Source organism: Eutrigla gurnardus, assembly GCF_963514095.1.
Source record: "Eutrigla gurnardus genome assembly, chromosome: 19".
NCBI lineage: Eukaryota > Metazoa > Chordata > Actinopteri > Perciformes > Triglidae > Eutrigla > Eutrigla gurnardus.
The window spans coordinates 2,041,201-2,054,334 of NC_139930.1; the positions used below are offsets into that span (position 1 = coordinate 2,041,201).

At 43.7% G+C, this 13,134-nt stretch overlaps 1 protein-coding gene across 2 annotated transcripts in view; it reads left to right on the plus strand.

Moving 5' to 3' along the window:
- ythdc2 (YTH domain containing 2) overlaps positions 1-12,653 on the plus strand; it is a 35,456-nt gene extending 22,803 nt beyond the window's left edge. For both annotated transcript variants that reach the window (XM_084035614.1, XM_084035615.1), the window contains exons 23-31: positions 1,667-1,878; positions 2,567-2,756; positions 3,944-4,035; positions 4,482-4,601; positions 5,266-5,408; positions 7,890-8,037; positions 10,243-10,425; positions 10,508-10,690; positions 11,781-12,653. In XM_084035614.1, the coding sequence (XP_083891740.1) occupies positions 1,667-1,878; positions 2,567-2,756; positions 3,944-4,035; positions 4,482-4,601; positions 5,266-5,408; positions 7,890-8,037; positions 10,243-10,425; positions 10,508-10,690; positions 11,781-11,852 (1,343 nt within the window). In that variant the 3' untranslated portion in view covers positions 11,853-12,653. The remainder of the gene's footprint in view (positions 1-1,666; positions 1,879-2,566; positions 2,757-3,943; positions 4,036-4,481; positions 4,602-5,265; positions 5,409-7,889; positions 8,038-10,242; positions 10,426-10,507; positions 10,691-11,780) is intronic.
- Positions 12,654-13,134: the final 481 nt, after the last annotated feature.

Consider the following 13,134-nt stretch of genomic DNA (forward strand, 5'->3'; position numbering starts at 1 on the left):
AATGAGTGAAGAGTAGATAAACAAATATGTGCATTTCAACCAGGCCCGGAGTGGCTAATCGGGAGGACCGGGACAATTTCCGGTGGGCCGGTCTGACTTTTGGGCCGCGAGGGCCGGTGTTCAATTATTATTTGTATTTATTTTTGTGCCGGTGTTCAGTCATGGCACTGAGTGGAGTGGGTATCACGTGTATGCGTCGCGGGGATTCCCGCAGGTAAATAGACACAAGAACCCAGCCGAATTCTCGGCCCTGATGCCCCCAGACCATGGTGAAAAGCCCGCGGTCCTCACTAAAACACAGGGCCGCCCAGGTCCACAAGAGTCCACCCAGGTCCACAAGAGTCCACACAGGCGGACTCTCCGTCGAACGCGAAACGCCAAGACGCGCCGCACGCAAACCAGCCGGGAAACAGACAGCTGAACACGGCCGAACTATGGGCACTTGTGCCCCCAAGGCTGTGTGAAAAGCCCGTGCAGCTCACTTAAGCACCGGCCGGTCCAGGTCCGCGCCACGCCACAATTACGCACAGCGAAGCCGGACTTCTGCTCCGTCCGTACACACGTAAAACACTCGGACGCGTTGCGGGGATTCCCGCAGGTAAATAGACACAAGAACCCAGCCGAACTGTCGGGACTATCACCCTCAGAGCTGGCTGAAAAGCCCGCGGACATCGGTCAAACACCGGCCCGCCCAGGTCCACAAGAGTCCACACAGGCGGACTCTCCGTCGAACGCGAAACGCCAAGACGCGCCGCATGCAAACCAGCCGGCAAACGGACAGCTGAACACGGGCGAACTATGGGCACTTGTGGCCACAAGGCTGTGTGAAAATACACGGAATTACAAGGCTTTAGAGAACAGTGCGCTATTGTATGCTTAACATGTAAAGTTATAATTACATTATTTTAATATAGCCTAATAGGTCGTGATCTAAAGTGGGCCGGTCTGAGGTATGAAACTCCAGGGCTGAAAATGAGTCCCACTCCGGCCGTGATTTCAACGGTATATCTGCACTACTACTGTCTACTACCATAGCTTCCGCGGCGGTTACATGCACTGTAGTTCAGTGTTTAAGTAGTGTCCTGTTTTATCATGCTATGAGTTATACCACTGCTGTTCATAAGGCATGAAACTAAATAAATTATTTGAAAAAATGATTTGGTACTCTTACTTGTGTATTTCTATTTGAAACTGAATCGATATCGAAGCATTTCAATCAATATCGAATCGAATCGATATTGAATCGAATCGTGACCCAACGAATCGAAATCGAATCGAATCGTGAGATTCTAAACAATACCCAGCCCTATTTGTTATACATTATTACTGTATTCTTCTTCTTCTTATGTTCTGTTATTTCTGTTTATTTATTTGTGTATATTTAGATTGTCTTACTGTGATTGTTTTTATTATTTCTTTCCTTTTTCTTTTGTATTGACAGTAACAGAGAAATGATCTGTGCTCAGTCATCTGTGGTGATCTGACCCAACATCACCAGACTCCCTGTTCTTAATATATCATTGGTTTCACATGAACATTAACCAGTCTCTCACCATGAATGAGTATATAACAGTACATCTATGGAGGTGTGCATTTGATCAGGAAGAAAACACTTCTGAATGATGAATGGATGAAGACAGGATGTAAACAGGCCTCTGTGTTCCAGGTTTCGTGAGAGCCCGCGGTGGCAGTGACATCCGTGATGTCAATCTGAACTCCGAGAACTGGGCGGTGGTGAAGGCAGCACTGGTGGCCGGCATGTATCCAAACCTGGTCCACATCAACCAGGAGACCTCCATGCTCTCTAGTAACCGAGAGAAGAAGGTCCACTTTCATCCCACGTCCATCCTGAGTTCAGTCCATTCTCAGGTGAAGGAGGTAAGGAGGACACACCCCTTCATCCATATGTCATTGTGAGGGATCCGACCTTCTAACCTTCTATCCCAGTTAATAGAACAGGAACAGGAGACATTGCACTGTTTTCACTGGTCATGTGTACCAAAAAAAAAAAGCGGTGCTTATTGTTAGTCGTTATGGTGACACCTGTTAGTGGGGCTGTAGTGTGATGTCACAGCTCACCAGGAAGAGACGTATGTCTGGCTAGCTATATAGATGTCGGCCACTCTGACCATCCTGCTACCTTAATGTGACTGGGAAAATCCTTTCTACTTTATTTAGATTCTGCTCGATCCACTGAGCTCTGGACAGAGAGGTCAGACCTTTACAGGATCTATTATTATCCATATGTTGGAAGAGCTTTCCTGCACAGAAAGATTGGACACAAACACAATGATTGCAGCTTATTTGTTTGTAGAGTTCATGTACTGTATGTTTGTCCCGGTCCTACATGGAGACACACATGTGGCTGTCACAGTTAAACATAGGATCAAAACAGGCTGAGTATAGAAAGTATATATATGGTATATAACAACCTTCATCCAGAAGTGGCAGCATCAACACAGCAGGGAATGTTGATATTCCAACACGGCACTTCCTCATTCCTGTGTTGTTGTTATTGACCAGTTAGAAAAGAGACGTTTGTTTTGTGTGACTGTTTGCGGTTTAGAACGGCCAGTCCAAACCGCCCCAGGTCCTCCCCACGGACTGGTTGATCTATGACGAGATGAGCCGAGGCCACAGGATGGCCAGCGTCCGCTGCTGCTCCTTGACCACCGCCATCACTGTGGCCATATTTGGAGGGTGTGCCAAACTACCCAGCTCTGCCCTGCAGGAACCCGCTGCACAGCAACCGTCTGGTAACACCTTTCACATCTCATGATAATGTATTTAAGGTTGGCGGCGTCGCTATGGTTCCTGATGCTACTGAGCCCTTGACCTTTAGACCTTTACACCTGTAGAGTGTGTTCACAGTAAACACAAATCAAATGTTTTGCCTCGCGTTACTCACCGCTGCGTTTGATAGGATCAGTTGTGTTTGTTGCGGGATGTCCCGGAGCGGAGGCGGGGCTTACCTCGATGTAGACACTGACCCTGTTTCATCAGTCATGACTGAAATAGCAACTTTGTACATGTTGTGAAGTCCCAGATACACCAAACAGTCTTCTGTCTGAGTTGCTCAGTGAATTTCATTGAGCCACACTTCGGCTGGTTTACTACAGCCGTATGAACCCCAAATAAACAATTTTGTTGTGATTTAATTGCAATAAATGGTTAAAAACGATGCCGAAGACTACATAATGATGCTAGGTCTGTCGGCAAGACAATAAGCCAAATCAATCTTTGCATCTAGCCGCATCGTTGCATTGACTTTGCGTTTCATGCGACCACACCTTAACACTTCTGGCCAGCGTATGTATATGTATATAAAGTATATTTTGACAGGTTACGTATGTACGAGTTGTTGCACCGGTGTATGCGTGTCCAGCTGTTCCACATCCACCAGCGTTTGTGTCCAGCTGGGTCGCTCTCAGAGCAGATTAATGAGCAGGCTCCACAGATGAGTATTATAACGCTTGGATTCAGGATCAATGCATCATCGGCTCTTCTGATTAGAGAGACCACCAATCAGCTGATATTCGGAAGCTGCGCCACTAACCTGATGGAAATGCAGCGATAAACCAGAGCCACTATAAAATTCAAACTAGATGGATATAGAGCTCTGAAATGTGGCGTCAAACCGTCGAATCAATGGAAAAGGGAAAGATCCTCTCGTATTAGACATTGGTTTTGATTCGTTTTGTTGTTGTTTGCTCAAAAAGGAACCATTTAGTTACTGGTTGATGGATGTGTGGTTATCAAAAAGCAAAATGAAGTGACTGCCATCCTAAATCCAGATAGCTGAGTACAAAGCTTCCTGTCCAAACGAGACAAGGACTTTGCCTCATCCTCCTGACGTGCTTCACATACTGTTTTACACAAATGTTGAGACTTTCCTGATGAGTGTTTCGTGATAGAAGTTTATTTGGAAGTCTTTTTCCTTCAGACGGTCTTCTGGTTGACGTCAGTGACAGTGAGACGGAGGACCTGGCAGAGCTGAGGATTGATGACTGGCTCGTCTTCCACATGGACAGAGAGGTGAGGGGACATCAAGGGCGTCGGCACGGACCTGTCAACCTTTTAAATCTTAGTTTGAATCCTTTTTTGACTTAAAACAAATCCATATCTACTACGTGCCTCAGGAGCAGACAGACTCACTGACATTGTACAAACATAATAATGCATTAGTGTGAGAATCATCACCAAATGATACATAATGTAGAATGCTAGACAAAGTGACAAAATCACATTATAAATGTACATGAAGAGGCGCATCCCTAAAACAGACCCCTGGGGGACTCCTGGGGACATATATCACTCCCTTCCATACATAAAGCTTCCACTTCTGTCATAGAGGGGTTTGGAGAGAGAAGGCTAAATCCATACAGCTTTCTGTTGAGGACATTCTCCTCTGATGCTCCTTTGTTTGAGCCTGTTTGATGTTCTGTAGTCTTTATTGTTGACATGTCGTGTTGTGTTGTCAGGCTGCAGGACTCGTGTTTGAACTGAGGCAGAAGTGGCAAAGTTTTTTCATCAAGAGGATCCGTTGTCCTTCAAAGCCCTGGTCTCAGCAAGACGAGGCCATCATCCGGACCCTGGTTTCTGTACGTGAAATGCTCTTCTCCTCCTTGAACTGTCACAACAACATCACAGAGCCACAGCAGTCTATGTAGGAGTCAGAGTTGGCGGCGTATAGTTCTACTAGTCACTGGTTGATGTCGGTGATGCTTAAACATCTCTGTTTTATTTATAGTACTGGGTGCTTTAAAAGGTAATACAACTTTATTAAGAAAATAGTTGCTCCTATTTGCCTTAACTTGTCAAGTAACATATCTATCAATCTACATTTTGCAAAATCAAGTAATTCAAGTTCTTTAGAACAAAAAACAGAAACAGCAATCACTGTGACAAAGGTATGCAATGTAAAACATGAACGGTAACGCTAAAGAATTCTAGTGACAAATTGAAATAGAGAGATTACAGTGTGTTTGAGTGAGAATGCATGTGAACCACGACTGAAACTGGGGGGTCGGGAGCACAAGCATACTGGTGGACTCCCATTAACTTTGGTCTTGGCCCCCTGGAAAGAGTAAGGTGATCATGTTAGACCTGATATGGGAAGCTGAGAAGTCTGTCACTGCTGGGGTTTGTGTTCCCTCCCTTGTTTCATCCATGTGCTGTAACTTTCCCATGATGCTTCAGTTTGATGAGTTCATGTGAACACCAGGATGCAGGTCAATGACTGGAGCTCTCTGTGATGTCCCTCAGGTGTTGGCAGCAGAGGAGCAGGCGGCTGGTCTGCAGCAGCCCTCTGGGATTGGCCAGAGGCCTCGGCCCATGTCATCAGAGGAGGGGCCTCAGGCTTCAGTGAAGAACTCCAGGAGCAGCCCCCAACGAGCCTCCACTGACAAGTAACAATAAGTCAAACACATGAATACTGCAGTCTGGGAGGTCGGTTTTCCATAGATTATCGCCCATGAGCTGGTGACTAATCGGCATCTAACCGGGTCATTCTTAGGCAAACCACACATAAAGCACATTGACGTGTTGAACAAGAGGCACACTCCTTTCTCCACTGACTCCATCTGTTTTGGCACCACGTTTGTCAGCTGTATATCCATCCAGTTGTGTGACGCAATTGTCTTTTATTTGCTGGTGGATTTGCTGAAGTGTATCGCTGCATTGCGATCAGGTTACAGCTGCAGCTTACAAATCAGCTGATCGGCCACTGATCGTTATCCGCTGATATACAATCTGAATGAGTTTGATTGGTGACCAATCTGATCAGACGCATTGATTTTGAAGTTTCAGTAGTCACTTGTCTGATTCCAAGCCTGCTGTTTGATTGGCTCTGAGAGCGACACAGCTGGACACGCAGATGCAGAACCAGGAGCACTACAGCGAGCTCTGTGACCGGGCCGGTGTGAGGCTGGAGGCCGCGTGGCTCGGCCTTACAGCCTACTGCCGGTGCTGGTGTGGACCTCGTGATGAACCGCTGGCAGCCCTGGTGCAGTGCTGTCATCAATAGACCAACACTTTCCTCAATAGAGGCAAAAAGATTAAATATAAATCCACATTCTCATTTGAGACGAGCAATCAACTGTGTAGATTTTGGCTAGACTTTGAATAGAAAGGGCGGCATGATTACTGCAGCTGTAGCAGGGTCCTGGTTCAGGTCTGGTCCACAGTGTGACTCTGGACCACTTCACCAACACAGAGTTGGAGGTAGTAGAGTTCAATCCCAAGTTTAAACCCGAGCCAAAACCCAAAACGGAACACCGTCTCTTTTTTGGCCTTTTTTTTTGCCTGTTGAGAGAGGACAGCATGGGAGCTATCCCTCTCTATCCCCTCTCCACTGATTTCCTAAAGAACCCATCATCACTTCTGGAAACAATGATATCACACTTTTCCCGAAATTTGAATTGAATTGAATAAATGTATTTAGCATTATTTAGCACAATGAAAATTAAAATGCAAAACAGAAACATGTTATTACAAACCTTTAGTTAATTAGCCATCCATCAATTAAAAGTAATCAGTTACGTTACAGCGTTACCTGTGAATAAAAGTAACGCGTACATAAAAGTACTCATGCGTTACCAAAAATGAAAAGCCGTTTGCAGCGCCTCGCACATGCTGCAACTTAACTGACACAAACACAGCCTCCTTTAAATGCACTGAGAAGTTGTGACGATGATCAATAACGTCAGTCATCCAACCAAATTAACTCTGCAGGATAACAATATAGACAGTTAGCAATATGCCACATGGCGCTTTATTAATATTTTTTTTTTTTTATCACACAACATAGCCAGCCCAGGTAGACTATATATGAGCACCAAACAAGATTAGGTAACTCCTGAATTTTTTTAACCCATAATGCAGTTATGAAAGTGCGCTTACTTGTAAACACAATCTGAGGAAAACAGGTAGCAGATTCAGATCCATTTAGAAATTAACGACCAGTCAACGATCTAACAGACATCTTAACAGCTGCCTCTATGTCGAACAAAAATAGTGTCACAGGCCTAAATTCACTTTACCATCCTCCACTTACATTTACTCTTCAAAGTAGTGATTAAAACGTAGCAGAAGAAGATTTTCAAAACGTCTGTCCGACAGTCGATTTCTAGAGTAAGAACGAGACTCCACGGGTGTGCTGGAGGGTGGTGGGGTATTGAAGCGCTGACACAGGTAACGTAGGTCAGCAGCAAGGCACAGACGCATCACAGCGCTGCACCTCCGCTGACACATCCGCAGGTGGAACACTACTGTCTGACAAAAAGCAGACTGCAGTCGGGATTTCCTTTCCGTATCCGGAGAAATTCTTAAAATAACGGATTACTTAAAAAAAACAAAAAACAAAGTTACTGATTTCTTGACGCACGAAACTAAGTGTTACGTTACACGAAAAAAGTAATTAGATTACTCTAACGCTGTTACCCACAACACTGATCTTAACATTGGATGTGCATACTATTGATGGTTCACACTAAGCATATTTATAATCCAGAGTTCTTTGAGATGAAAGTTTCCTCTGACCTCATATTTGAGGTTATTTATATTCACTGTTTGCAAAGTGATGGGAACAACATCATCAACAACCCCACACAGTTTATTTGATTTCTTTCTTTTATTCCATTCCATTCCATTTAGTATTGTTTTTATTTGTATTTGTATTACTTATTTACTAACAGTTATGGCCACCTGTTAACTGCTTTAATTCAGGCCTGTAACAAAATGATGTTATTATTAATGTGAAACATTATCATGTGAAATGCATTCATGCCTGGTTGAGGTTAGCAGAGGCCCAGGCCGGTGTATGACGATGTTTGTCATGTTCTATGTCATGTTTTATGTCATGTCTAACATCAAACTCATCCTCCCATCAGGTCTTGTAGGATGCCAGCCTTCTCCAGTCTGCTACAGATGAAAACCCACAGCAGAGAAGAGACCTCATTACCCATGAATCAACTCTCTGATGACCCTCACTCTTCCAGCCAGTCCTTGAACAGCTCCTGTCCTTCCTCCTCAGGAAAGGTAATTCATCTGTGACCTCTGAAAGACACTTTGTGTGTTTACAACATCTGTCAAATCATGACAGCATTTTTGGAGGAAAAGTGAGACAATCCTGGCAAAAACGTGCACCCTGTCTAATGCCAGTAAGCCTGTCTGTCTGTCTGTCTGCCTGCCCACCTGCCTGCCTGCCTGCCTCCTGTCTGTCTGTCCATGGCGTACTACTGGAGACATCACACTAACTCTGTTTGTGCTGATTTATGACTAAAACGGGCCTTACCTGGTCTGTTGTGGGTGACATTGTGACCTTTGACCTATGTTGTGACACCTGGTGGAGATCAGGTTTCGGGATGTCTCTATCAATGTCACAGTGATACCCAGCTTGTTTTCCCTTTGATGTATACATGTTTATTATTATTATTAGGGCTAAATTGAATTTGCCCTGTCATAGTTTCACAGTGACATATAAACGGCACTTGTGATATTGTAAATTTAACTAATAGCTAGTAAGCATTAACATTTGAAATATAATTTTATAACTTATATGAAAATAGTGTTGGGTAGACTCCCTGCTATCCCTCTCTGTGTCTCTCTCAAACACACACACAGAGGCACTAAAAAGCAAAGATGTCGTTATGTAAGGTCCCACATGACTTTATCTGTGTGCTCTGCTCTTTGACCTGTTAACATGGCGTCTATCAGTCTCTATACCTCCCCCGGCATCAGTATGGGTATCCATCAGGTGTGGTATGACCTTGATGTTACTATGGAGACGATCTCCCACCTCCATGAAGTCACAGATCGTTAAATAGCTCAGCATCAGATGATTTCTGTGCAGCTTAGTTGCAGCAGGACGACTGACCGCATTGTGAATATTTATTTAAACTAGAACCATGTTTGTTGTTTCGTACACAAGCTGTGTGTTTCATCATGGAGCCTCGGGAACACGTTGTCAGGTCTGTGACACTGTCGGGTCTGTGACGCTGTCGGGTCTGTGACGCTGTCAGGTCTGTGACGCTGTCGGGTCTGTGACGCTGTCGGGTCTTTGACGCTGTCGGGTCTTTGACGCTGTCGGGTCTGTGACGCTGTCGGGTCTGTGACGCTGTCGGGTCTGTGACGCTGTCGGGTCTGTGACGCTGTCGGGTCTTTGACGCTGTCGGGTCTGTGACGCTGTCGGGTCTGTGACGCTGTCGGGTCTGTGACGCTGTCGGGTCTGTGACGCTGTCGGGTCTTTGACGCTGTCGGGTCTGTGACGCTGTCGGGTCTTTGACGCTGTCGGGTCTGTGACGCTGTCGGGTCTGTGATGATGTCAGATCTGTGAGGCAGCGTGTGATGACTCACCTGTAGAGCCCTCACTGTTTGGATTCACATCTTTCATTACAAGTCGTTGGTGTAAATGCTGGAGGCATCACACATGTTAGAACGTGATAAAATCCCATCTATTATCATTTTTCTACAACATGCAGTAACTTTCCTGATTCATACCGTGAAAATATTCATGGTTTTCTGTCACATTTTCCTCATTCAGATGAATGGATGAATATTTGAACTTTTGGTAACATTTTCTATGAAGGTCATGTATATAATGCATCATAAGCACCTTTATAGCACATTATAATGCATTGATAAGGCTTTATAAAAGTGGTTATAAATGTTTATAATCATGTATGAAACCTGTATAACAAGGTTAATAACGTACTTTGAGTGGTGGACATGTGCCATAAATGTGCTTATGATGCATTATATACATGACCTTCATAGAAAGTGTTACCAAACTATTTTTTGTGACCAAATGTTTTTGTTTCCTTTTTTCAATTCTCCATTGGTTACAAGGCAACGACATTCAGTTCCTGTATGGTCATCAGACGGCGTAGCTTCTCCTCCTAATGACCAACTTTAAAATGTTTCACATCTTTCATACATTCCACATGTAAACACCATTACAAGAGAGGGAATGTTCAGAGTTAGAGTGGAGGGGAGTTTAAAATTGAACTGGCTGTCATTCCTACAATTGAACTCCTCATACATAATTTCAGGTCAAAGTGTAGGGAAATGTGTGCTCTTTCATATAATGTCACTGTGGAAGCAAACAGACAGACACACTGTCCACAGGAGCCTGAAAGTAAGAGGATGTAGAACCAAGGGCTGCAGAAACACTCACATTCACAAATAGCTTTCCTAGTCAATAAGTGGGATTCTTCAGTCCGTTTTGTGCTCCTGTCTCCTCAGCCGGGCTTTTCATCAGTACGTTACTTCATCATGAAGAGCAGCAATGTCAGGAACATCGAGATCTCTCAACAGAAGGGTATCTGGTCAACCACACCATCCAATGAGAGCAAACTGACCAAGAGCTTCCTGGAGAACAACGTCGTCATCCTCCTCTTCTCTGTTCAGGGCTCTGGACAGTTTCAGGTAACTCAGCCCAAAGACACAAGGAGGACTGAGACCACAATCTGGACCCGAACACTGTAAATAAGGACCGGCTTTTCCACAGGGCTACGCTCGCATGACATCAGGCGTCAGTCAGGAGAGCTGCCAGGACTGGGGCCTCGTCAGACTAGGAGGGGTTTTCAGTGTCGAGTGGATCCACAAGGACAGTGTTCCCTTCCAGAGCACCCAAAACATCCTCAACCCATGGAACGATAACAAGAAGGTGCAGATCAGCAGGGACGGACAGGTGGGAGACGTCTTCCTTTAAGATGCCATAAACTTTATCGTTTGTCTCAGAGCAGCAGGACATCTCAATGTCCAACCAACAAAAGTTGTGTGTGTGTGTGTGTGTGTGTGTGTGTGTGTGTGTGTGTGTGTGTGTGTGTGTGTGTGTGTGTGTGTGTGTGTGTGTGTGTGTGTGTGTGTGTGTGTGTGTGTGTGTGTGTGTGTGTGTGTGTGTGTGTGTGTGTGTGTGCTTTGTAAGTTACAGTTTGCACTTCAATAAATTTAAACTTATTTTCTCACCACATATTTGATTTATTTTGTCCAGCATTTGCAAGCTGGAGACTCTCTGTCCAGTCAGAGCCATAAATTGTGTAATTGATTCTTTCAGTTTATATTAATTCAATCCAAGTCAATGGAACACTCACAAGATGTCACCAAAATCACACTGTCCCTTTAAAATCTTTCAGAAAATGATATAAGTGTATCAAATCATATAAAATCGAATCGTACAAAATCAAATCATATTGTTGGCTGAATATTGTGATTTATATCGTATCGTGAGATTAGTGTATCGCTACAGCCCTATGGATGACATGGGCATGTACATGTACATGACAGGATGGCCAGAGCAGTGGCCATTTGTATCTGTATCATTGCCATTGGCCGTTATAGTGGGACAATTGTGTATAAAGTAATAAGCAATATAGGTCAAGCGTTGTCCAGTGGTGAGACTTCACACATGGAGACCAAACATTGAGAATATTTGAACTTTAATGTGCGTCTAAAAGCTGTAAGAAGAACACAAGGCATGGCACAAGAGAGGAGCGATGCCAGGCAGACGAAACCTTTCTAGTGTGGAGTGGATATAAATCATGTATATATGATGCATCTCCGTGTGATTACAGCAACATCTCACATCTGGTATGTCTGCCTAGTAATTGGTTTCATAATGAACTTGTCAATCACATAGTTGCTAACGTTTGCTGTTTTACTCTGCTAGCGTCTGTATTCTGTTTGGTATGACGATGGGTGGAGTCAGTAGACTGATGCAGTCTTTCTTTTTGAACGTCGTTACTACATCATTGTTAACATGCTCTTCTTGTCTCTTGTAGGAGTTGGAGCCTCAAGCAGGCAGCCAGATGTTGTTACTGTGGGAGAGGAACTCTGGGAGTCAGCTTAAATAAGAGGAGCAGCAGGACTCCTCTCTGCACCGAGTTGTGTTCAAACTAAATCAAGTGTTATTTTTTTCCTATGATATCAAATTCATACATGTTTTACTTGTGTTTCTCGGTACAATAGTAGAGGGACTGATTGATTTGAATGTTCAGTTCTGTTTCGGAGTTTGTTTATTAAGTCTATTTTTAGTTGTTGTGTTGAGAATGGTACTCATGTTCTTTAAAATGAAATGTCTGTGTATGTTAGGTTATTACACTTCATTCAGATGTCGTTTTTATGGTGTTGTTTCTCTGCACATCCAGTTCAAGAGAAGAAGAGTTGAACATGTTTTGGATGTGATGACATTGGAGTGACTCAGCCTCCACTGGTCCTCATCACACACTGTTTGTAAGACTGATTTTAACATTTTTGTTAACTTAAATTGGATCTGAACTCTTCTATGGTTGATATGTCACCTCTACGGTGACATATCATCATGATATTATTGGTAGGTACTAACTGATGTAAGCACATGTCATATTTCATCATATTTTTTCCAGGAAGAATAAAATATTGGATTTCAATGTAAAAATACAAAAAAAAATGTTTTTGTATCTATTAAATAGATGAACAATATAAGCAAAGGGTTCAAAGTGCAATTTACATTTCAGCTCCACTTTATAAAATAACATTAAATGGCTGGTTGGCTATTGAGTTGTTTTTCTTCTTCTGCTGTATGAGGATAAAAATGAATGTTTGACTATTGAGTTCAGGGATCTTCATGAATGTTAATAAAAAGTGATTTCCTCTGAAAGAAGCAGCTAATAAACAAGTTGATCCATTCATCCGGGTCGCCTTCAGATATTAACATGCACTTTCTGGGATCGGTTGATTTTACGGTCCGAGTCACAGCAGCAGTCAGTCGGCAAGAGAGTTGGCCTGCAGACTCGGAGCGGTTCCAAACCTGCTGGTACCGGCCTTCTTTCAGCAAGTGAGCTATCAGTAGAGACTGAGTCGCTGCATCACTGTGGACTTGGTCTTCTGGCAGACCATTGCAGTTCTCACAGTTGCCGTTCTGTATGAATATTTTGAGTCAGACTCCCAGTATTTAGTATATAGAGCACATGTGTCATCTCTCCAGAAGTGGTGCGACGAAAGTTCCTTAGAGATCAATGTAACAAAAACACAGGAAATTGTTTTTCATGAAAAGGACCCTGTGCAGCCCCTTATAATTAGGGGACAAATTGTAGAGGTAGTAGACAAGTTCAAATATCTAGGTACATATATTGATTGTAACCTAAATTTCAGTGA